The sequence below is a fragment of the Paroedura picta genome, chromosome 1, assembly GCF_049243985.1.
Source record: "Paroedura picta isolate Pp20150507F chromosome 1, Ppicta_v3.0, whole genome shotgun sequence".
Taxonomy (NCBI): Eukaryota; Metazoa; Chordata; class Lepidosauria; order Squamata; family Gekkonidae; genus Paroedura; species Paroedura picta.
The window spans coordinates 119,459,522-119,482,772 of NC_135369.1; the positions used below are offsets into that span (position 1 = coordinate 119,459,522).

Below are 23,251 nucleotides of genomic sequence, written 5' to 3' on the forward strand. Positions count from 1 at the left end.
TGAAATGAGCTTCCAGAAGAGCTGAAGGCCCTGTATCGTTCTGCTGGGCCTGTAAAATGGAGCTCTTCCACCAGGCATTTGGTTGAGGCCAGGTGGAACAGGGAAGATGTTGCCCCTCCTTGGACAGCTGTTTTACCATCTTCCTGGGCATATTGGCTGGTGGGGGTGCGGAGCTGGTTATAGAGTGGGGGGTGGATAGGAATGTTTTTTAAAACGGTATTTGTATTATTTTAACTGTTGTAAACTGCCATGAACCAGAGCTGAGAACAGCGGTAGATAAATGAAATAAAATGAAATAAATAAGTTTTATTTTTCAAATTAACTAATTGAATTTAGCCTATTCATGTAATCAGAATTGGATTATGTGTTCTGAAGTCCTTAAATCCAGATTACGTTAAGAAAACTTGGATTCTGTGACCTCAGCTCCGTATGATTTTATTATGTATGATTTTATGTTGTTAACCACCCTGAACTGCTAGGATGGAGTGGTATAGATATAGTCACTCTATGCAAACCAAGAAGCCATTGTACGAACACCATTGGGTGACCATGACTGGTTAAAATAAAGGAGTGCACCAAAGTTGTATTCTTTCCTCCTTCCTATTTAACTTGTATGCTGAGATCATTATGATCTGCCTTTTGAACAAATAGAAGCATTTGAACTATCTCCAGCAACAGCCCCACATAAAAATGCATTGCAGTATTCTAACTCGGCTATCATCAGAACAGCCTTTCTCAACATTTTTACCATTGAGGAACCCCTGAAACATTCTTTGAACTTTGAGAAACCCCAGAAATGGCAAAATCATGCAGAATATGGTTGGGAAGCATAGCTGTGTACATGTGCACCCAGGGCTCCTCCCCTTCCCACCCCCTTCAGGCCCATCAACCATTTTGGGAAGAGGTGTGTGGTTCAACATGATCATATATAGTCATGTTGTTGTTGTTAGGTGCGAAGTCGTGTCCGACCCACCGTGACCCCATGGACTTCCTGTCCTCTAACATTCCTTGAAGTCCATTTAAGTTTGCACCAACTGCTTCAGTGACTCCATCCAGCCACCTCATTCTCTGTCGTCCCCTTCTTCTTTTGCCCTCAATCGCTCCCAGCATTAGGCTCTTCTCCAGGGAGTCCTTCCTTCTCATGAGGTGGCCAAAGTATTTGAGTTTCATCTTCTGGATCTGGCCTTCTAAGGAGCAGTCAGGGCTGATCTCTAGGACTGACCGGTTTGTTCGCATTGCAGTCTAAGGGATTCGCAAGAGTCTTCTCCAGCACCAGAGTTCAAAAGCCTCAATTCTTTGACGCTCGGCCTTCCTTATGGTCCAACTGTCACAGCCATACATTGCAGCTGGGAAGACCATAGCCTTGACTAGACGCACTTTCGTTGGCAGGGTGATGCCTCTGCTGTCTAGATTTGCCATAGCTTTCCTCTCCAGGAGAAAGTGTCTTTTAATTTCTTTGCTGCAGTCCCCATCTACAGTGATCTTGGAACCCAGGAAAATAAAATAAAATCTGTCACTACCTTAATTTCTTCCCCATCTACTTGCCAGGAATTGAGAGGGCCGGATGCCATGATCTTTGTTTTCTTGAAGTTGAGTTTCAAGCCAACATTTGCACTCTCCTTCACCCGCATAAAAAGGCTCATTAGTTCCTCTTTGCTTTCTGCCATTAGAGTGGTATCATCTGCATATCTGAGGTTTTGATATTTCTCCCAGCAATCTTGATCCCAACTTGTGACTCATCTAACCCCGCCTTTCTTATGATATGCTCCGCAGATAGTCCTATCACCTGATAAATGTTTAACACATTAATATATACACATGTTTAACACATTAATATATACATATATACAATTAACTCTAACCCACTTGGGAAACCCTTCCAGGGCCACCAAGAAACTCCAGGCTTTCACGAAACCCTGGTTGAGAAAGCCTGTATGGATCACTGTTGTCAAATCTTCTCATGAAGGGCCACAGCCACTTCCAGCTGAAGCCAATTGAAGACACTACTGTCTCCATTAAAAGTTCCAGATTAGAAAGCATGGTCCAAAGGTGTTGCTTCTCTTTATGGGGGATGCACTCCCACCAAAACTGTAGGTTTTACAAATCTCAGTGGGCCTTATCAGTTGAAAAACCATAAGTTCTTTGATTTCACCCAAACTGAAATTCTTTGGCCTTCATACATGTCAGTATCATCTTCAAGCACCAATTAAGAACATTTACTGTGTCCTCTGGTTCAGGTGAAACACATTTTCCTTTCCATAAATGAAAGACCCCAGAATTCTGATTTCTTTTTCAGTGCTGCTAGTTATATTGTTCTGACAAGCAAATTATGATTTTATTAACTTTTAATATTCTCAGGATGATTCACCTTTGGCAGCTTTAGTTGAACATCCAGAGGCACAGAAACATTTTCAAGTATAAACAGAACAAAAGCAATATTGAGACAGTGAGGAAAATGCCTCGTAAATTGTTTAATCTGTGCGGTTCCCTACGTGGGGCAAAGGAACTTGTTTTCTTGGGAGAGGAAGAAGGAAAGGAAACAACACCCTTAAGAATATTTGAGGCAAGGCAAGTTTCTAGAAGGGGGTCATGCTGAGAACAGAGGATGGCCTTCAACATGCTCATTCAACAATTTCATCAAACATCACAAAATCTAACCACAGTAGGGTCTCAGACTGGAGGACAGTATGCCACTGCTTTTAGGGACTTTAATAATAATAAAAAAAAAAACCCTGTGGCCAGCACAGGATCAGTGAAATTAAGGAACACAATTGTTTTTGCTTCACTCCATGCTGAAGAGATTAATTTCTTAGGCTTTAGAGAAAAATATTTAATGTTACTGACTGGGGGGGTAAGTAAAAGAAGCCAGAACTAGTTGGGAATAAATTATATATTTATTTTATATTCACGCTGATGTGCACTGCCAAAGCAAACTGAAATATTTCAAAATGATTTCAAGTTTATGCAACCAAATGCTTAGATTTTAGTTTTTAGTTGTTATATTACATTGTCCTTTCTTAAGGAAAAGATCACATGTAAGACAGATAGTTTGCAGTCTGGCATATCATGGTTTCTTTAGCTGTAAAAAACAACACATATACACAGAGGTTTACAACCAACTCTTATTTATGCTTACTCAAAAGTATGTCCTAATGTTAAAGAATTCACCCCCAAGAAAGTGCACATAGAATTTTGCACTCATACTGTCCTAGAATGAATCTTATTCCTGTGATCAGTTTTCATTTTTACTACTTTATAGCCTCAGAACCCTTATTTAGAACTTCATATTAAAGCAAAATAATGACCCCCACCCATTTTATATTAAAGAATGATTCATGTTCCTGTCAAAACTAGGACTGAGAAGTGGGAGGGGGATTTATGTTGGGAGTTACTCACTGAGACCCATTATGCACGGGGGTTTTAGTGCACATTTGGGGTGGAATGGCGGTAACTAAAATCACTGATAACGCACGGAGCTGGCTGCAACCGGTCGCAGCTTCGGTGCATGCCGCCGAAAAAGCTGCGTTAGTGAAACGCGGAAGAAAGCGCAGCTTCCGGGTGACCGGGGCGCAACCAGAAGCGGCGCCGTGATCGCCGCGTGCAAAATCGGTTACTCTGGGTTTTGCCGCCATCGCGCCCCGCCCCGTACATAACCGGTGTGCGTTGCGTCTCCCCCCTCCGCGTTTTCCATGTGACCCGAAATCGCCGTTTCGGCGGCTGTGCATAATGGGCCAGAGGGGTGATTCAGACAAGTTCTTTTGGAGCAGGAAATGAGGTTTGAGTATAGAGTAGAAAGTGAAGTGTCAAAATATTGATTCCCTGTGTTTGTTTTTAACTGTTGTGTGCTTTGTTGTCAGTTCACAGTTTATCTAGAAAAATGTATCTGGAAGGATTTCATGATGTTTTAAAATAGGTGTATTCAATATGTTTTTCTAATCTACTTTTTGAACTTGAAATAATCAAATTTAATTCTCATTTCAATCAATGGGACTAAACATAAAAACACTAAATATTAACCAATTGTAAAACTCTAGCTCAGTTCATACATGATTGGTGCACTGAGCCCCTGCCTGTTGTCAAGTGGGTATACCCTTTTCCATTCACTATAAACCTTAAGTTGTATATGCAATGGTCTTACTCATGCAATCTTACTTATAATTTATTCCCCCTTTAAAAATTAAATCAATTGTACTTTCATGTGCAAGAAGGAACACATGCTTACTTCCTCACCATAGGAAGGGATATGGCAGTCCAGCAATGTGTACACTGAGCTAATATTATGGAAGTATTTATACAATGAACTGGAGAAAAAACCTGCAACATACACTCAAGAAGCGAAGTGGGAAAATGAATATTAGTAACTGTTATATTCATGTTGTAAAGAAGAAGGAAAAAAAACCTTTGTTATGCATTCTTTTGCATTTAAATCCATCTTTTAATTTTAGGTAGCAAAGTGCATTTCTAAATGAACATCCAACATAATTCATCCAAGCAATAAAAGTAATGCCAGTTTTATTTTCTTTAGTGATCATCATTTGGTAGCCATTGGTTGAGGAGTGGAGAGTGACCTTGGAGGGTTGGGGAAGTAGCCAGCAATGACTGAGTTTTTTGAAGAAAATCTGGTGAATCTATAATCCAGAGGTAAATCTGAAAGAAACAAATGTTCCATGTTTTGATTAGTTTCACAGTTCACGTGACATGGCTAAAGAAAAGTAAGCTCTTTATGTGTGGTACTTACTGTAAACATGCAATCAGACCACATAATTGCATATATATGTACTTGGAAGGGATGGATCTTTATACTCTGACTTATCTTAACTGGGATGCTTGACATTATTTAAGATGGAAGGAATGTGTTTCTAAGTAATTTAAAATATGAAAATTATAAATATATTTTGTCACAAGTGAAGGGATGAGATGAGCTCAAATGGAAAAATAATTTTGCTTTCATGTTGTGAACAAAAATAAAAGCAACAGGATGTTTCCTATACTCATGCCCTTGTCATTCCTCTGCTCACAATGCTATAGACTAGAATTAGTATTAAAAAACTGGAAAATGCGGCAAAGAAACAAACAACAACTTCAGAACATAAAGTACGTATAGGAAACTTTCTAAAAAGCCGTTATGTGATATGACCATGCACAGTTAGGACTATGGAGTACTTACTGAAGGTTAAAGCATTCAACAAATCATGCTTGTATTTGCAATCCTGCATACAATTGTCTATTAAATCACTAATGACAATAATAGCCCACACTTGCATTCCTGCAAGGACACCTATCTGTAAACCGCTCTGCAGTTATTAAATAAAAGAGTAAGGGCAAGTTGGGAGGAGTTAGGGCGGGCTCTGTCCGGGATAAAAACTCGGAGGGGCAATTGAAAAAAACTCGGAGGGGCAATTGACCCCTCCGAGTGTCAATCCTGGATCAAGGAGGCAATGGGGAGGCACGCGAAGCGTGCCTCCCCATTGCCTCCTTGGCCACCATAGACTACACATCGCTGCGGGGAAAGGAGCAGGGACGCCGTGTCTTTGACACGGCAGCCCTGCTCCTTTCCAGCCGCACAACCTCCCAACTTGCCACCAAAGGGCCTGGGACACCGCGCCCCTTTGCCACCGCCCCTCGCCGCTGCTGGCCAGAGCTTCCCCGTCGCCAAAACCGCTTCCCGGCCGCTGCCGCTTCCAGACGCAGCTCCCCCAGCGTCGCCGTCCTTCCCCAGCACCGCTGTCCTGCTTTTGCCCTCGATCACTCCCAGCATTAGGCTTTCTCCAGGGAGTCCTTCCTTCTCATGAGGTGGCCAAAGTATTTGAGTTTCATCTTCAGGATCTGGCCTTCTAAGGAGCAATCAGGTCTGATCTCCTCTAGGACTGACCGGTTTGTTCACCTTGTAGTCCAAGGGACTCGCAAGAGTCTTCTCCAGCACCAGAGTTCAAAAGCCTCAATACTTTGATGCTCAGACTTCCTTCACAGCTATACATTGCAACTGGGAAGACCATAGCCTTTACTAGACACACTTTCATTGACAGGGTGATGTCTCTGCTTTTTAGGATGCTGTCTAGATTTGCCATAGCTTTCCTCCCCAGGAGCAAGCGTGTTTTAATTTCTTTGCTGCAATCCCCATCTGCAGTGATCTTCAAACCCAGGAAAATAAAATCTGTCACTACCTCAATTTCTTCCCCATCTATCTGCCAGGAACTGAGAGGGCCGGATGGCATGATCTTCGTTTTCTTCCTGTTGAGTTTCAAGCCAACTTTTGCATTCTCCTCTTTTACCCGCATCAGAAGGCTCTTTAGGTCCTCTTTGCATTTGGTAGACCTAGATTTAAACTCCACTGCTCATATGGCTCACTAGTACATACCAAGGAGCTCTACATACTTCACAGGATAGTTGGAGAGAGAAAGTAGTAGAGTGGGTAGAATTATTTTCCAAAAATGATGCTGAAACCTACCTGTCTTTCCATAGTAATTTATTTCCCTACTTATTAAAAAAAAAAACTTTACAGGACTTCAAGTGTATTTCATACCCCTCATTAGGAAGAAAACCTCACACTGAATGTTCCACCATCATTCTCTCTCTCTCTCCTGCTTTTAGTAAGAGTCTGCTGCCACAATTGATCCTTTCCCCCACTGCTGAAGAGCAATGTTCTATTTTTGCTGACTATGGAGTTTCAGAAGTTTTGTTTTGAGATGGGAGACATCTGATTTCCTGGTTGGAGGGTCTAATACTAAAAGTCAGTGTTGGGCAGGGGGGAGGAAGCTGAGATCAGATCAAAATGTTTCTGAGTTTGCTTTTTATCTTTTTAAGAACTGTGCTGCATGCCTGAATTCAGATTGATTTGTGGGTTTAAATGTCACATTGAAGATTCTTTGTTCTGCACATATACTTCTATTTTCCAATGAACTGTGAACCAGGAAGGGAGAAAAGTGAGGAATATGGTCTGTTAACATTTCCTGTAAAATTTATTTGGATCCAACCTACTGTTTTTTAGATTAAACAAATATGCTCCTTTACACAGAATAACTATGTAACCAAGAAGAGATACATTCAAGTGGGTAGCTGTGTTGGTCCGAAGTAGCACAACAAAAATAGAATCCAGTAGCACCTTTAAGACCAACAAAGTTTTATTCAAGGTGTGAGCTTTCGAGTGCAAGCATTCTGCCTCATAGAGAAGTATCTCTGGACAGTCAGCTACACAAACCATACATTCCATACTGGTCCCACAGTGTCCCACTTAGCAGCGATGTGTGGTGGGTGATTGCAGTAGCAAAGGTTAATGCACCTTGCATGCATGTACCATAAGGTGAAATGTGGTGATATTGAAACAATATTCATGGTTCTACCAGTTAGGGTCACAGGTTCAAAGAGCTGTTCACAACACTAGAGACTGTTGTTTGCTTGTTTGGAAAGAGGAAAGAAAATAAACAATTTTTGAAAGCACAGGTTAATGTCCTATTTTGAACTTAGAATCAAGTGGGGAGCTAGCTGGTCTGAAGCAGGAGAACAAATTTAGAGTCCAGAGGCACCTTTAAGACCAACAAAGTTTTATTCAAGGTATGGGATTTCGTGTGCACTCCCACTTCCTCAGATGCAATATCATGGAATGGAAGTAATAAGTTCAAACTTATAGGTAGGGTGTCATGACTTTGTCTCTGTACCAAGCTCATACCTTGAATAAAACTTTGTTGGTCTTAAAGGTGCCAGTGGATTCTAAATTGATTCTGAACTTTTTTACTCAACGAGTAACTAAATAATGGAATTTGTTGCCACAAAAATAGCTAGTAACTTTTTTTTTTTGGGGGGGGGGAGGTTATAACCTTGTTTGGCTTTTGTATCCCTGCCTCCTAGTATTGGCCAATCTGATATCACCTAAAATAAAAGTTTATTTGTTATTGTTATTTTTTCATCTTTCTAGGTGACAATGTGTTTGTAAATCAAGAGAATAACAGACTCTGTGTATTATTGGGATATTTGAAGATTCTAGACAAAAGCTATTTGTTTTTTTCTTGGTCATTAATGTTTGCCAAAGACTCTGCACTTGTAGAGATTATAGAGATTAGTTTGCTTTAATATTCTTTGCTGTTCCAAGAATATCTCAGGAAGGATTTAGAGATGAGCATTAGATTTCTGAAGTACGTTTCTTGTTTAGATTAGATTATAATTATCTGATGAGTTGTTTCATTGAAAGTCTGACAATGGGCAAGTCATTTCTGTATATAACCACATTTCATTTTTACTGATAGTTCTGATGTTGACCAATTTAAAATAATTAGTATATTGAAAAACTGATAAGGGTAAAGGTATCCCCTGTGCAAGCACCGGTTCATGTCTGACCCTTGGGGTGATGCCCTCCAGCGTTTTCATGGCAGACTCAATACGGGGTGGTTTGCCAGTGCCTTCCCCAGTCATTACCGTTTACCCCCCAGCAAGCTGGGTACTCATTTTACCGACCTCGGAAGGATGGAAGGCTGAGTCAACCTTGAGCCGGCTGCTGGGATTGATTTAAAGGGAGTAGGCAGGGCACCTGTAATCATCAGCTGTTTGGTATGCTGGCTGCTCCCTTTAAATGCAAGGTGGTTGTGGGATCCAGATAGAAAACAACTCAGGAACCCTTATGGCAGCATTTGGAGGCTTAGAAAAGTAATCTTGTGTTGAGTCCTTGTTGCTGGATTTCTTCTCGGATCTTATCTTATGATGAGGTAACCTCCTGGGAGAAGAGAAACTTCTCAGCTTCAGAGCAACTGAAGATACTCTCAAGATACTCTTCCCTCCAGTGGAAGATATCTGGTGCCTTATCGCAGATTTGTAGTGGCTCATTGTAACCACTTTTTAAATAGCAGTTTAAAGACCCCTAGATGTTTTAAATGTTGATTCCAACAATGTTTAGTTAAGTTGCATAACAACAAAACCTTAAATTAAAATGATAAATATGTATTCTGTTGGCATGTTCCAGTGTTCAAACCCCCATGGTGATGAAACACATCAACCTGCTTGTATTCATTGGCCTGAAAGGAGTTTCTGAAGGTTTCCATACAGGGTATTTCAGCAGTTTGATTACATTCCTTTTCAGACCAGTCAATATCTGAGCATAGTCACATCCTTACTAGAAGAAACTGTTTTGGAAACAAAGTGTACTGCCAGTAGTTCTTACTTTTTAAAACTCTGAACAGCTCCTCTACCTCTGGAATGTCTTCACATTCTAGAATTATCTTCCTGAGCTTACCCCCCCCCCCAGATCCAGCTTCCCATGATCCCTGCATACCCAAATGCTTTTTAAACTCTCCCTAGTTAAAACAAGGCAAGAGCCTCTTGTGGCGCAGAGTGATAAGGCAGCCGCCTGAAAGCTTTGCCCATGAGGCTGGGAGTTCGATCCCAGCAGCCGGCTCAAGGTTGACTCAGCCTTCCATCCTTCCGAGGTCGGTAAAATGAGTACCCAGCTTGCTGGGGGGTAAACGGTAATGACTGGGAAAGGCACTGGCAAACCACCCCGTATTGAATCTGCCATGAAAACGCTAGAGGGCGTCACCCCAAGGGTCAGACATGACTCGGTGCTTGCACAGGGGATACCTTTACCTTTACCTTTTTTAGTTAAAACAAAATAGCTTGGAAGTTGGTTGCAACAACCTCTATAGAACAAATTAGCAGTACATAGTAGTTACAGGTATTGTGAATATCCTATTGGAGTTGGGCAATCTCTTTAACTGGTCAGGGGGCAACACACTTTGGCCCAAGATGTGCAGAGATGAGAATTGTACAGGAAAAAAGCACAAGCCAAAAATGGAGACTTGGGAGCAATTCCTTGAGCTAGCATCCTTTGGGAAGCTTTAAGGTGGCTGGATATAAATGTTTCCTCACCTCTGCCCACAGCTGACCAATCAGGTCCTGAGGAATTGGGTCAAATCCACAGGCTTGAGATGAACAGGTTAGTCAGGTGCTATGTGGCCAGAAGTGAAGGCCTAACTCTATCCCCTTTGCCATACACATCAATGCCTATGCATGACTGAAGAGAGGAACTCATTATCTGTGAAGCCTCTCTTCTTGGCATTGTAGAGTTTAAGCAATGCAAGTATTGTTCTTAAAAAGGGACAATTAGACGCTAGTCAAAATAATTTCATGTACATGGAATTAATTCCTACAATAAAGAGTTAAAATACATTTGAAAAGGAATAACAATGGCCTTATACTTTGTTAATGAGCTGTCCATAAACCTCCCTGTAAAATTTTATTGAGATGGCTAAATGTTGGCATTTTGTGGAGTAGATAAAAAGGTTGAATGGAAATTTTTGTCAGTCACTGATGAAGTAATTTCTTTAGTAATATATGATTCGGCAGAAAGTGAAGAGGAACTAAAGAGCCTGTTGATGCGGGTGAAGGAGGAGAGTGCAAAAGTTGGCTTGAAACTCAACATCAAGAAAACAAAAATCATGGCATCCGGCCCTCTCAATTCCTGGCAAATAGATGGGGAAGAAATGGAGATAGTGACAGATTTTATTTTCCTGGGCTCCAAGATCACTGCAGATGGGGACTGCAGCAAAGAAATTAAAAGATGCTTGCTCCTGGGGAGGAAAGTTATGGCAAATCTAGACAGCATCCTAAAAAGCAGAGACATCACCCTGCCAACAAAAGTGCGTAAGGAAAGCCGAGCGTCAAAGAATTGAGGCTTTTGAACTCTGGTGCTGGAGAAGACTCTTGTGAGTCCCTTGGACTGCAATGCGAACAAACCGGTCAGTCCTAGAGGAGATCAGCCCTGACTGCTCCTTAGAAAGCCAGATCCTGAAGATGAAACTCAAATACTTTGGCCACCTCATGAGAAGGAAGGACTCCCTGGAGAAAGCCTAATGCTGGGAGTGATCGAGGGCAAAAGAAGAAGGGGACGACAGAGAATGAGGTGGCTGGATGGAGTAACTGAAGCAGTAGGTGCAAACTTAAATGGACTTCTGGGAATGGTAGAAGACAGGAAGGCCTGGAGGATCATTGTCCATGGGGTCGCGATAGGTCGGACACGACTTCGCACCTAACAACAACAATATATGATTTGGGAGATATTTTGCTAGGTACACATCAGGACGCCATTATGAATAAAATAATTAGTTCTTTTGCAAAGAATAATAAACTTAGTAATACAGATGCGATTTATGTTGAAATATGCAAGATCTGTAGTGTGCATGATTCAAAAGCATATGAAGAATATCCTACAGAGTATACCAGAAGAGATGTGTATCTAGAACAGTTAGAACAGGAACTTCCTGATGTTTTTTTAAATAATCTCCTCCAAAGGCCTAATTAAAAATCATCAAAAACCAAACAAAAACACTTTGTTTTTAATTACCTATTTTTATTATGTTTGTTTTTGATCTGATAGGTACTTTGGAGTCCCTGATGAGGGCAGAAAAGTGGCATAATGTAAATAAATAATGGATAAAATTAATTAAAATGACCACCTAATTCTCTTCAATTTTATCATTTTTATCTCACAGTCAACAGAGAAACCCATCCTGCATCCAAACGAACTGAATCTCCTCAGTTCTAAGAGCCAAATTAAATCAAACAAATTAAAATTAAAAATTAAATCAGAGTCCACATTGGAAATGCTGGCTCTAGAGCAGGGGTAGTCAACCTGTGGTCCTCCAGATGTTCATGGACTACAATTCCCATGAACCCCTGCCAGCATTTGCTGGCAGGGGCTCATGGGAATTGTAGTCCACGAACATCTGGAGGACCACAGGTTGACTACCCCTGCTCTACAGCACAAGTACCACACCCATAAGAGGGCTAATGAGGGGCTGGACAACATCAGTGTATGTATATGAAACACCTCCAGTGAAGAAAATATATTCAAAACAGTATTTTAATACATTGCTATTATTTAAACATATCAAACTGCTTACATTCATATTCTAGCACTAGATGATTTGTTCTTACCTGCTATGGATTCAATACTGGGAATGGTGATGGTACTATAAGCACTAACACATTTGCAGGGCCATGTTCTGACTAAAGTTTCTGCTGCGTCTTCTGTTGCTGCAATGGTATCCACAAAATAAGAACCCCATTGTTTAGAAACGGCATGAAGGGATTTTGGGTGATGTCCCTGAAACATAAATAGTACAAATATAAACACATGCTCCAGATGTGCTTTAATACACATGTGGAATTCCTGCATGAACGGGATCCCAACAAACACCATGTTGGAGGCACCTTCACGTACATATAGCAGGAAGTGCATGCTCAAATATTCTAACAGAAGTCATAATTACTTTCAGCCGCTGCCTTCATTCGAGGAGTACATCAACTTTTATCCCCAGCAAAGCCAAACTAACTGCAAAGCAAGTAATAAAACCTGTTGGTGCAAAGATTGATTTACTGGATAAATGTGAGTAAACCTGATCAATACATTGCCAAGACTAAGAAACAAATGTGAGCTTACATCAATTTCCCCACCTCTGCTACCTCCACCTCCAGTTTTAGGTGGGAAATGGGCTCTGCGACATGAATGACATAACAACCCTTTGTGAAGAAAAACAAACACGGAAGGGAAGGGGAATCAAGGACACAGAGTCTGGGATGCGGCACCTCTGGCTGTCCCCTGAATAACATTAGCAAGAAAAACGGGAACTGGCCAGATCAAAGGGCAACCAACTGGTAGGATACAACCAAGAGGCTGGGTGCAGAAAATGGGTGGGGGGGGAGGAGGGGTTACCATGCCTAGCAGATAAAAGACTAAGATGGATACATGATAGGATACATAAATGCATGGCAGAAATAACCAATTCTGATATCTGTATGGAATAATTCTTTAGCTTTCAGAAATCCAATGCAGTTTGTTTTTCCTTTTATTGAGCTTTCAGAACAATTTGTAATTAATTTTAGATTTAAAGTTATCCCAATGTTGCCTGTTTAATCTCATAAATTAGGAATGGGAAAACATCATTGTAAGAAGGGAGTGCAATTTGAAAACACTATAAAAGGGTTCCAGAAGATGACTGATATAATGAAACACAGCTACCCCCACCTAAAAAAAAAAACATCCACATATATACAACACAGAACAATAGAAAGTTCCCTCCAGTGTATGCTATTGGTTGCTTCTGGTTTGAACTGATTGGATCTGGCTGTCGGGATCCAGCGGCACTTTGGCCAATCATAATCGCAGGATTAGAATCCTGCCACAGACTTCAGCAGCTCTGCATACACAAGTGTTTGCATGGGCACTGCAACTTCCACACAGTAGTTAAGATCTGATTCATGCCATTCCATTCCAGACTATCTAATTCTGTGATTATCTAAAGAGGCAATGAAATGAATGTAACATAATGTGTCAGTTACAGGCTTTGGAAGCTACAGACTATTAACAATATGAAGGCATATGTGAGAAACTCAGCAGTTCTTGCTAAGCAGGTCAGTAGCCATAACTGGATTCTGAAGAAATGTTCTTGGAAAGAGGTGACAGAGTCTGCTGTTTGCTCTCAAACATCTCTCAGAGGGTCACTCTGTGCACAATAGTACAGGGTGTTGCAGTGATGAGGAAGAATCCGCTTTATTTTTTTTCTTTCTATCACTTCCACCAGCAGCTTGCATCAGAAGAGCAGGAGACAGTTTTAACCAATTCCTCTTATCACTGCAGCAGCCTGTGAGGCTGTATGTTGTCTGTGAGGTTTCCTGGCTCTCTAGGATTTTTGGAGTGAATAATAGGCTGTTTGGAGAAGGTGTGCAAAAATCCACTATGCCAATGCCTTCTGTGAACTTTCCTACTTGTTTCAAGCCAGAACCTGATAAAGGCCTTTGACAAAAGTGCAGTGTCTAAGAATGTGAAGAAAATGGCAGGGGTGGCAGAAGCAGGAGAATGCCTAGCTGATCTAGTGAAGTCTGGCCAGATCACTGACCAACAAGGAGAAGGAAGTGGGTTAGATTATCCTCTCCTTCTTCCTATCTAAGGTCAGTGCTGCAAGTATCTCGCAGTGCCCTATGAGGTGGAGCCCTGAAGAAGGGGCAGAGGGCAGCAGTCAGTCATCAGTCTGTAAGCCATACAGTATATACACAGCTTAGTTGTGTTAGACATCAGTAGTGTCAGGACCACAGTAATGAAATAAGACAGCAACTGGCTCTAACATTCTCAAAGGCTGACTTCGTCAGGAAAATCTGGCCCTTTCCCCCACTCTTAGAGTGCAGTCCTGATCAGAGTGACACCCTTCTGAGTCTCTTGAAGTCAATGGGTTTAGAAGGATGCAACTTTGCCTAGGACTGCACTGTTAATCTCAAAACTAAACAGAGGAAGTTGATGGTAGCTTTGAAATACCCTAAATCACTGCAGGGAGGCCAGAGGGATATCCCTTTGAAACAGCTTTGTTAATTGGTGTATTCAGTGGCAGGGGTTTGCATGTTGTGGGTGTTTCCCTCAGGAAAAGGGAGCCTGAAATGATGTCACTGACCTGATACAGCCTTGCTCTGTTTAGAATCCTTTAATCAACCCAATTGACTTCTCCTCTGCTGGCTTGCTGTCACCGAGGAACATAATAATTCAACACAGTTCTTTTGCAAAAGCACAGATGATGCCTGGCTGAACTAAAACTCCTTAATCACTTCCAGAAAGAGGTCAGAAGGCAAAATCCAGCAAGTGCTGTAGCTACAACTCTTTCAATCATTTCATATGGGACTGAAATAGGACCCTGCACAGGTTCCCTTCAACTGCATCAAGGATATGCAGACAACATATTTGCTGGACTGCTATTATGATTTTTTAAAAATGCTCAGCAATACTGGTTGGATTAACGATAGACCACAATTATGCTCCCCCTCCCCTGGTCTTCCCCAGCCTGATCTTATTTGCCCTCACAAGTGAAAGGAGGGTGGAGTTGGTTTTCTAGTGTTTGGGCATCAGGGCAGAATTCTCGCAGATTCTGGGAGAAAAGTAGACTGTAAACTCTGAGGACTGTCCACTCAAAACATAATGAAGAGAAAATTGTACCTGTAGGACATGTTATCAATACACAGCAGGAGGTGACTGACGGATCCAAACCAAGTCTTTTAGTTCCTTAAAATTGTCTTCGTATATTTTTTAAAAATCTGTCCCTTCAGTTTTAGGATGTACTACTAAGAATTTTTCTGGACACATTTTTTTCACCAACTCTTAACCCACCATCTGGGAAGTGTGAATACATGTGCAGCTTTAAAAAACTCTTTCATTGCCCAGTAAAAAAGTCATCTACAACCAAAAATCAGTTATTTTGCTGCTATTTCTGTTTGCTAAATAGTACAATTCTTCATACCCAACTACAAAGGCGTGGTTGTCTAGTTTCCTGTTTTTGCAAGACACAGGAAGGAAACCAAAGGCAGTCACACTTTGCCTTCTTACTTTGATGTGCTTCATGGGAATACAAATACATTGGAAAAAATTGAAATACTGACAAAATAATCCTAAACAAGTATATCCATATCAGCATATTTTTTATATCTACAGGCAGAAGCAACAAGACTCCATATCATCATCATCATCATCTGCCACTATTGAGAATTGTCTTGTGGCAGGTTACATACGGTAAATAAAAAATAAAATCCCACATAGTTTAAAACATTAAAACCCAACCATACTCCGGCAGCGAGAAGAACAAAAACCCATAACCCCCTTCCCCTAGCACCTCGGGGAAAATTCCCTGGGCACAAAACATATTTGTTGTTGTTATGTGCGAAGTTGTGTCCGACCCATCGCGACCCCATGGACAATGATCCTCCAGGCCTTCCTGTCCTCTACCATTCCCCGGAGTCCATTTAAGTTTGCACCTACTGCTTCAGTGACTCCATCCAGCCACCTCATTCTCTGTCGTCCCCTTCTTCTTTTGCCCTCGATCGCTCCCAGCATTAGGCTCTTCTCCAGGGAGTCCTTCCTTCTCATGAGGTGGCCAAAATATTTGAGTTTCATCTTCAGGATCTGGCCTTCTAAAGAGCAGTCAGGGCTGATCTCCTCTAGGACTGACCGGTTTGTTCGCCTTGCAGTCCAAGGGACTCGCAAGAGTCTTCTCCAGCACCAGAGTTCAAAAGCCTCAATTCTTTGACGCTCGGCCTTCCTTATGGTCCAACTTTCGCAGCCATACATTGCAACTGGGAAGACCATAGCCTTGACTAAACGCACTTTTGTTGGCAGGGTGATGTCTCTGCTTTTTAGGATGCTCTCTAGATTTGCCATAGCTTTCCTCCCCAGGAGCAAGCGTCTTTTAATTTCTTTGCTGCAGTCCCCATCTGCAGTGATCTTGGAGCCCAGGAAAATAAAATCTGTCACTATCTCCATTTCTTCCCCTTCTATTTGCCAGGAATTGAGAGGGCCGGATGCCATGATCTTTGTTTTCTTGATGTTGAGTTTCAAGCCAACTTTTGCACTCTCCTCCTTCACCCGCATCAACAGGCTCTTTAGTTCCTCTTCACTTTCTGCCATTAGAGTGGTATCATCTGCATATCTGAGGTTGTTGATATTTCTCCCTGCAATCTTGATCCCAATTTGTGACTCCTCTAATCCCGCATTTCTCATGATGTGCTCTGCATACAAGTTAAATAGGCAAGGCGACAGTATACAGCCTTGCCGAACTCCTTTCTCAATTTTGAACCAGTCAGTGATTCCATGTTCAGTTCTCACTGTTGCTTCTTGACCTGCATATAAATTTCTCAAGAGACAAATAAGATGCTCTGGTATTCCCATCTCTTTAAGAACTTGCCACAATTTGTTGTGCTCCACACAATCAAAGGCTTTAGCATAGTCAATGAAGCAGAAGTAGACGTTCTTCTGGTACTCCCTAGCTTTCTCCATGATCCAGCGTATGTTGGCAATTTGATCTCTAGTTCCTCTGCCTCTTCGAAATCCTGCCTGTACTTCTGGAAGTTCTCGGTCCACATATTGCTGGAGCCTAGCTTGTAGGATTTTGAGCATAACTTTGCTAGCATGAGAAATTAGTGCAATGGTGCGGTAGTTTGAACATTCTTTGGCATTGCCCTTCTTTGGGATTGGAATGTAAACTGACCTTTTCCAATCCTGTGGCCATTGTTGAGTTTTCCAAATTTGCTGGCATATTGAGTGTAGCACTTTTACTGCATCGTCCTTTAAGATTTTGAATAGTTCAACTGGAATGCTGTCACTACCACTAGCTTTATTGTTGCTCAGACTTCCTAAGGCCCATTTGACTTCACATTCCAGGATGTCTGGCTCCAGGTCAGTAACTACCCCATTGTGGTCATCAGGGATGTTAAGCTCGCTCTTGTATAGTTCTTCTGTATAATTTTGCCACCTTTGTTTAATCTCTTCTGCTTCTGTGAGGTCCCTACCATTTTGGTCCCTTATCATACCCACCTTTGCATGAAACGTTCTCTTCATATCTCCAATTTTCTTGAAAAGATCTCTGGTCCTCCCCATTCTATTGTTTTCTTCTATTTGTTTGCACTGTTCATTTAAGAAGGCATTCTTATCTCTTCTAGCTTTTCTCTGGAATTCTGCATTCAATTGGGTGTATCTTTCTCTTTCTCCCTTGCCTTTCACTTCCCTTCTCTCCTTAGCTATTTGTAAAGCTTCCTCAGACAGCCATTTTGATTTCTTGCATTTCTTTTTCTTTGGGATGGTTTTAGTTGCTACCTCTTGTACAATGTTGCGAACCTCCGTCCATAGTTCTTCAGGCACTCTGTCTATCAGATCTAATTCCTTAAATCTATTTGTCACCTCTACTGTGTATTCGTCGGGGATATGATTTAGTTCATACCTGAGTGGCCTAGTGCTTTTCCCTACTTTCTTCAATTTAAGCCTAAATTTTGCAACAAGAAGCTCATGATCTGAACCACAATCAGCTCCTGGTCTTGTTTTTATTGACTGGATAGAACTTTTCCATCTTTGGCTGCAGAGCACATAGTCAATCTGATTTCTGTGTTGACCGTCTGGTGATGTCCATGTGTAGAGTCGTCTCTTGGGTTGCTGGAAAAGAGTGTTTGCTATGACCATTGTATTCTCTTGACAAAATTCTACCAGCCTGTGCCCTGCTTCATTTTGTACTCCAAGGCCAAACTTGCCTGTTATCCCGGTTATCTTTTGGCTTCCTACTTTAGCATTCCAATCCCCCATGATGATAAGCACATCATTTTTGGGCGTTGCTTCTAGAAGGTGTTGTAGGGCTTCATAGAACTGATCAACTTCATCCTCTTCAGCAGCAGTGGTTGGGGCGTAGACCTGGATCACTGTGATGTTGAATGGTTTGCCTTGGATTCGAACTGAGATCATTCTGTCATTTTGGGGATTGTATCCCAAGACTGCTTTTCCTACTCTCTTATTGATTATGAAGGCTACTCCATTTCTTCTGCGAGATTCTTGTCCACAGTAGTATACCTGATGGTCATCTGAATTAAATTCACCCATTCCTGTCCATTTTAGTTCACTGATTCCTAAAATGTCGATGTTCATTCTTCTCATTTCTTGTTTGACCACGTCCAGCTTGCCTTGATTCATGGATCTGACGTTCCAGGTTCCTATGGAATAAAAATCTTTACAGCATCGGACTGTCTTTTCGCCACCAGTTACTTCCACAACTGAGTGTCCTTTCGGCTTTGGCCCAGCCGCTTCATTCATTCTGGCGCTACTCGTACTAGCCGTCTGCTCATCCCCAGTAGCATATTGGACACCTTCCGACCTGAGGGGCTCATCTTCCAGCGTCATATCGTTATGCCTATTGGAACTGTCCATAGAGTTTTCATGGCAAAGATACTGGAGTGGTTTGCCATTTCCTTCTCCAGTGGATCACCTTTTGTCAGAGCTCTCAGCTATGACCTGTCCGTCTTGGGTGGCCCTGCACGGTATAGCTCATAGCTTCACTGAACTACGCAAGCCCCCTTGCCACAACAAGGCAGCGATCCTTGAAGGGGGACAAAACATATAGAAGGGCACAAAACATTAGTGCATTCCATAACATATTATTCAGACAATAGTTACCAGCAATCAACCTGGAAATTGTGCATATTCCACTGAAATGAAGCCATCATAGTCTTAAATAGTTCTCCACTCATTGTAATGAAGCTTTTAGACCACTTCATGGATCAGGATTTGCTGGTGTATCAAAAGCTCACTGAATCTGCATTGTTTCAATAGGAGAGGCTGTCAAATGTGGAGGACATACTTAGGGCAATTCTGCGCAACTTTAATGTAGCAGAAGGCTTGCAAATTGTAAACGCTACTAATTTGCAGTTCCGCAAGACGTCGCACACAATCTGCCACACTCCTGAAACAGTTCTGCGAAAAGCGCTTCGTTGTAGCACTTAAAAGGAAAACAGGAAAAGTGGATTCATGCTCCGAAAAGCGCTACACTCTTGCAAACAATCTGCAACACTAGCGAAAAAGACCTATGCATTCCCATTGTTGCAGTTCCAACAAAGTCCCTCCCCCTGGCTCTCTCCTCCGAACTTCCGGCGAAGTGATCACCATTTTTTTTTCTCGGAGCAAGCAGAAAGCAATGAACCAGCGAGGCTTCTCTGGCTACAGTCCCTCCACAGAAGTGCTTTAAAGCTCCCCTAAGTCCCCAAGCACAACACAGCCCCGTTTGCATGTTCCCTTTATTTTCGGCTGAAAATCGCGCCCGTGCAGGGGGGGGGATTTTTCTTTTCACTCGAGGGAGTGTGGTAACGATGACTCGCCAGCTCACACGCCAGCTGCCAGCTAGATGGGTCTCTCCGTTGCAACGAATTAACGCATATTCGTTGCAACGTGATTTTTTTTTAAACCTGTGCTTAAGGGGAAAGGGCCTTTCCCTGAGCATGATAACAACCGCCCATTGGCTGTTAGTTTGATTGACGGCCAGGGGCGGGACAAAGCACAGAAAAAATCGCTTCCTGTCTAGCAATTTTTGCGAGACCGGAAACCTGTGGGAAACGAATGAAACTCTACTGGATTCCACTAAAAAAAGCAGGCATGCGTAATGCCGAGATTGCACTTTTAAAAATAGCGTTTCCGCTTTGTGGAAACAATTGGCAACATTGGTCCTTGTGTGGAAACACCCTTAGTATGCAGCAGGTTCCAATCCTGAACTATGGACTTGGGAAAGAGGCTTCTCTGCCTAAGCTCCTGCAGAATAGGTGCTGGATTTGAGCCGGATAGACCAATGCTCTCACTACATGTAAGGCAGCTTCATATGTTCATCTACTGTCAAATCTAGGCATATTTAAAGACAACTATGTTACGCAAATTGGCAGTCTCCTAATTAACTGGGGGAATTACCAAAGGAGACAGAGCAAGGGGATAACTGCGATTCTCTACCTATGTGGAGAATTTTCTCCTTAAGAGAAGTCTTAAATAAACTAGGTAGATATTCATTTGGAAATGTTTTTAGTAAAAGGAAATAGAAATGGACAAGCACACTAAAACACATACAAGAGCTAAGAAGAAACCAGAGAGGAAAGAGGGAACACTCTTTTGGGGGAAAGGGCAATAATTACCAGTCTTGAAGTTGGCCATGGAAGCATCAAGCTGAAAAGCAAAATGGCCAGTGTTTTGCTCTGTGCAGAGGTGAAAAAGAAACCCACAAAGCAGGGGTGTATGTAGAAGCACAACACACATACTGCTGGAAAGCAGAGTGTTCCGCATACAGGGCAAAACATCCCCTGGGAAAGGTTGACATATTTGCCAGAAAAAAAACATTGACTTAATGGGCTTTCCTGAGATGGACAAAGGTGTGGGAGAGGTTTGATGACCCTGCAAAAAAGGGCTAATGGGTTAGGTGAATACAATTAAGCATTAACTGCTGCAAGGTAAGTGGGTGCAAGGAAAGTAAGGCTGGGTGTTGATGGGCTTAGTTCAAGGGTGAATCAATAGGTTTTGGAAGACCCATTGTCCTACATTATGCATCTGCCTGGGGGATGGAGGGAGCAGTAGACAGTCAGTTGTTATTATTCACACTTCTAAAAAACTTGCCCAGGTTTGTTCCTGTCTGGCATCCATTTTGTTTCATTTTGGGTCAGGCAGTGTCCTACATATGAATGTGGTGAGATTTTAAGAAGGGTGTTTATGATTATTCTAACTATAAACTGTACCTCTGCAGGAGAAGCGTCTGATGGCTAACAACTTGGAAGAAGAAAAAGAAGAAGCATTTCTCTACCTGAAGGAGGCTCAAAGCAGCTTACAGTCGCCTTCCGTTTCCTCTCCCCACAACAGACACCCTGTGAGGTAGGTGAGGCTGAGAGAGCCCTGATATCACTGCCCAGTCAGAACAGTTTTATCAGTGCTGGTGTGAGCCCAAGGTCACCCAGTTGACTGCATGTGGGGGAGTGCAGAATCGAACCCAGCATGCCAGATTAGAAGTCCGCACTCCTAACCACTACACCACTCTTAGCTGAGACTGGGGCAAAAATGTTAAATTTGTTACACAAGTCTGGTATTTTATAATGAGTGTACTGACACATACATATCTATGGATCAAAAAGCTGCCAGGTAGAATTGAGGTTGTATCAAATGTGGTGATTCTTTAGAAACTCCTTAAAAGAATTTTTACCTCATATTTTCCTTTTTTCCCTAGGGGCTCAGCTTCTGTCTCTGAATGCTCCAAAATGGTATCCCCTCTGAGCTCCTCTAAGATGAGCACAGTCTCCCAATTACTATAGTGATGGGCAGAGAAAATGTCTGAGTGCATGCTGTCTCCAAAGTAAACAACCTAGAAGGGAAGCATCAAGACAGTGAGTAGCATAGAAGAACAATTCCAAATACAACAAATATTCATGTTCACTGTATCTCTTTGCAATGCTTGTCCTTCACTGCAAAGTCACAGTAGATTATCAGGAGGAAGCTCAAATAGAGAATAAAATAATTTTTTGTAATTGCTATTTGCATTCTTGGCAAAATTGCGATAAATGAGCACTGCTCTTGGCAACTATGCAAGTAAGGCACCAGACAGCTTAAAAGAATGAAATAGTTTTATTTAGAAGAGAAGCAATGTTGTACCAAAGGAGAGAGTCCTGCCTAATTGCCTATTGTTCTGCATTCATTCAGTCTGTTCTAGAGGCAAGCAGGGAGGGAGTATGCTCAAACGAGTAGAAAGTCTCCAAATAAGCTAATCAGGACACTGGAGGAGATTATTTGAAAAATAGGAAGTTCCTATTCTAACTATGCTAAACACACATCTCCAATACGCCCTGCAGGATATGCTTCATATGCTTTTGAATCATGCACACTACAGATCTTGCATATTCCAACAACTGTCACACAATGCCTTTTTGGAAAAAGTGGTAACTCCATAATTTCCCTTCATGCACAGGTGCATATATGCAAATACTGTGCATATACTGTACTGTAGTGTGTACACATGAACTGTAGTGTGAAGAATCTGTACACATGAACTGTAGTGTGAAGAATCTGAAACAATAATATCCATTTAAGAATGAACTTTTGTCACTTTAAACACAAAACATGCTTTTTATCATATGCTTGTATAAATCATGAATACAAACAACACACCCAAGCAGTACCCAAGAAACTAACAACATTTATTCCAAGTGGATAGCCTGGAATCTACAAAAGCTTATTCCCCGAATTAAACTTTGTTCATCTTAAAGGCGCCACTGGACTCAAATTCTATGACATTTATTCCAGTCTAAGCTTTTGGAAGACAGAGCTCACTTCTCCAGATACAATAGGAAGACTAAATCATGACTAAAGAAAGCAATTTTATTTTAGTGCTCACAGAATATAGATCAAGGCATCGCTTTAAAAAATTGTCCACGGACTCAGAGGAAAATGAAAAACTTGCTTCCAAAAGTTGTGGGAGTGAACTGAGTTTTGATTAATTTCATAGTCTGTCATGCTTGACTTCATATGCTCTATTCTGTGATAGGGAGCATAAACTTTATTATGTCCACCCATGACAGGGTCAGTGTATGGTTAAATACACTTCCTCTCCCTCAAACCATTGTTTCAAGAACATAAAGCAGCACCTAATACACAAGATACCCTCATATAGTTTTCTTTTTAAAAACTCTTTTTTACCACTGAGCTATAATTTGGACATGTAATAATCACAGCAACTACAGAAGGGCTACATTTATGTACAAGCCTTGCTGGACCCAGCCAGTGATCCATCTAGTTCAGCATCCTGTCTCATACAGAGGTCAAGCAGTTCCCCTGGTGGGCCAACAACAAGGCATACAGACCGACCACCTCCTGATGTTGCCTCCTAACTCTGGTATTCAGAGATTGACTGCTTCTGAAGGTGGAGGCTCCCTTGTCACCCAGGCTAATAGCCATTGATAGACC

The 23,251-nt window shown here is 41.8% G+C and overlaps 1 protein-coding gene across 4 annotated transcripts in view; it reads right to left on the reverse strand.

The window, feature by feature from the left end:
- Positions 1 to 2,875: 2,875 nt before the first annotated feature.
- NT5DC1 (5'-nucleotidase domain containing 1) overlaps positions 2,876 to 23,251 on the reverse strand; it is a 126,720-nt gene continuing 106,344 nt past the window's right edge. For 3 of the 4 annotated variants that reach the window (XM_077301558.1, XM_077301571.1, XM_077301567.1), the window contains 3 exons: positions 21,498 to 21,656; positions 11,920 to 12,088; positions 2,876 to 4,647 (listed from right to left, as the gene is read on the reverse strand). In XM_077301558.1, the coding sequence (XP_077157673.1) occupies positions 4,532 to 4,647; positions 11,920 to 12,088; positions 21,498 to 21,656 (444 nt within the window). In that variant the 3' untranslated portion in view covers positions 2,876 to 4,531. The remainder of the gene's footprint in view (positions 4,648 to 11,919; positions 12,089 to 21,497; positions 21,657 to 23,251) is intronic. The other variant, XM_077301577.1, reaches the window with a different exon arrangement.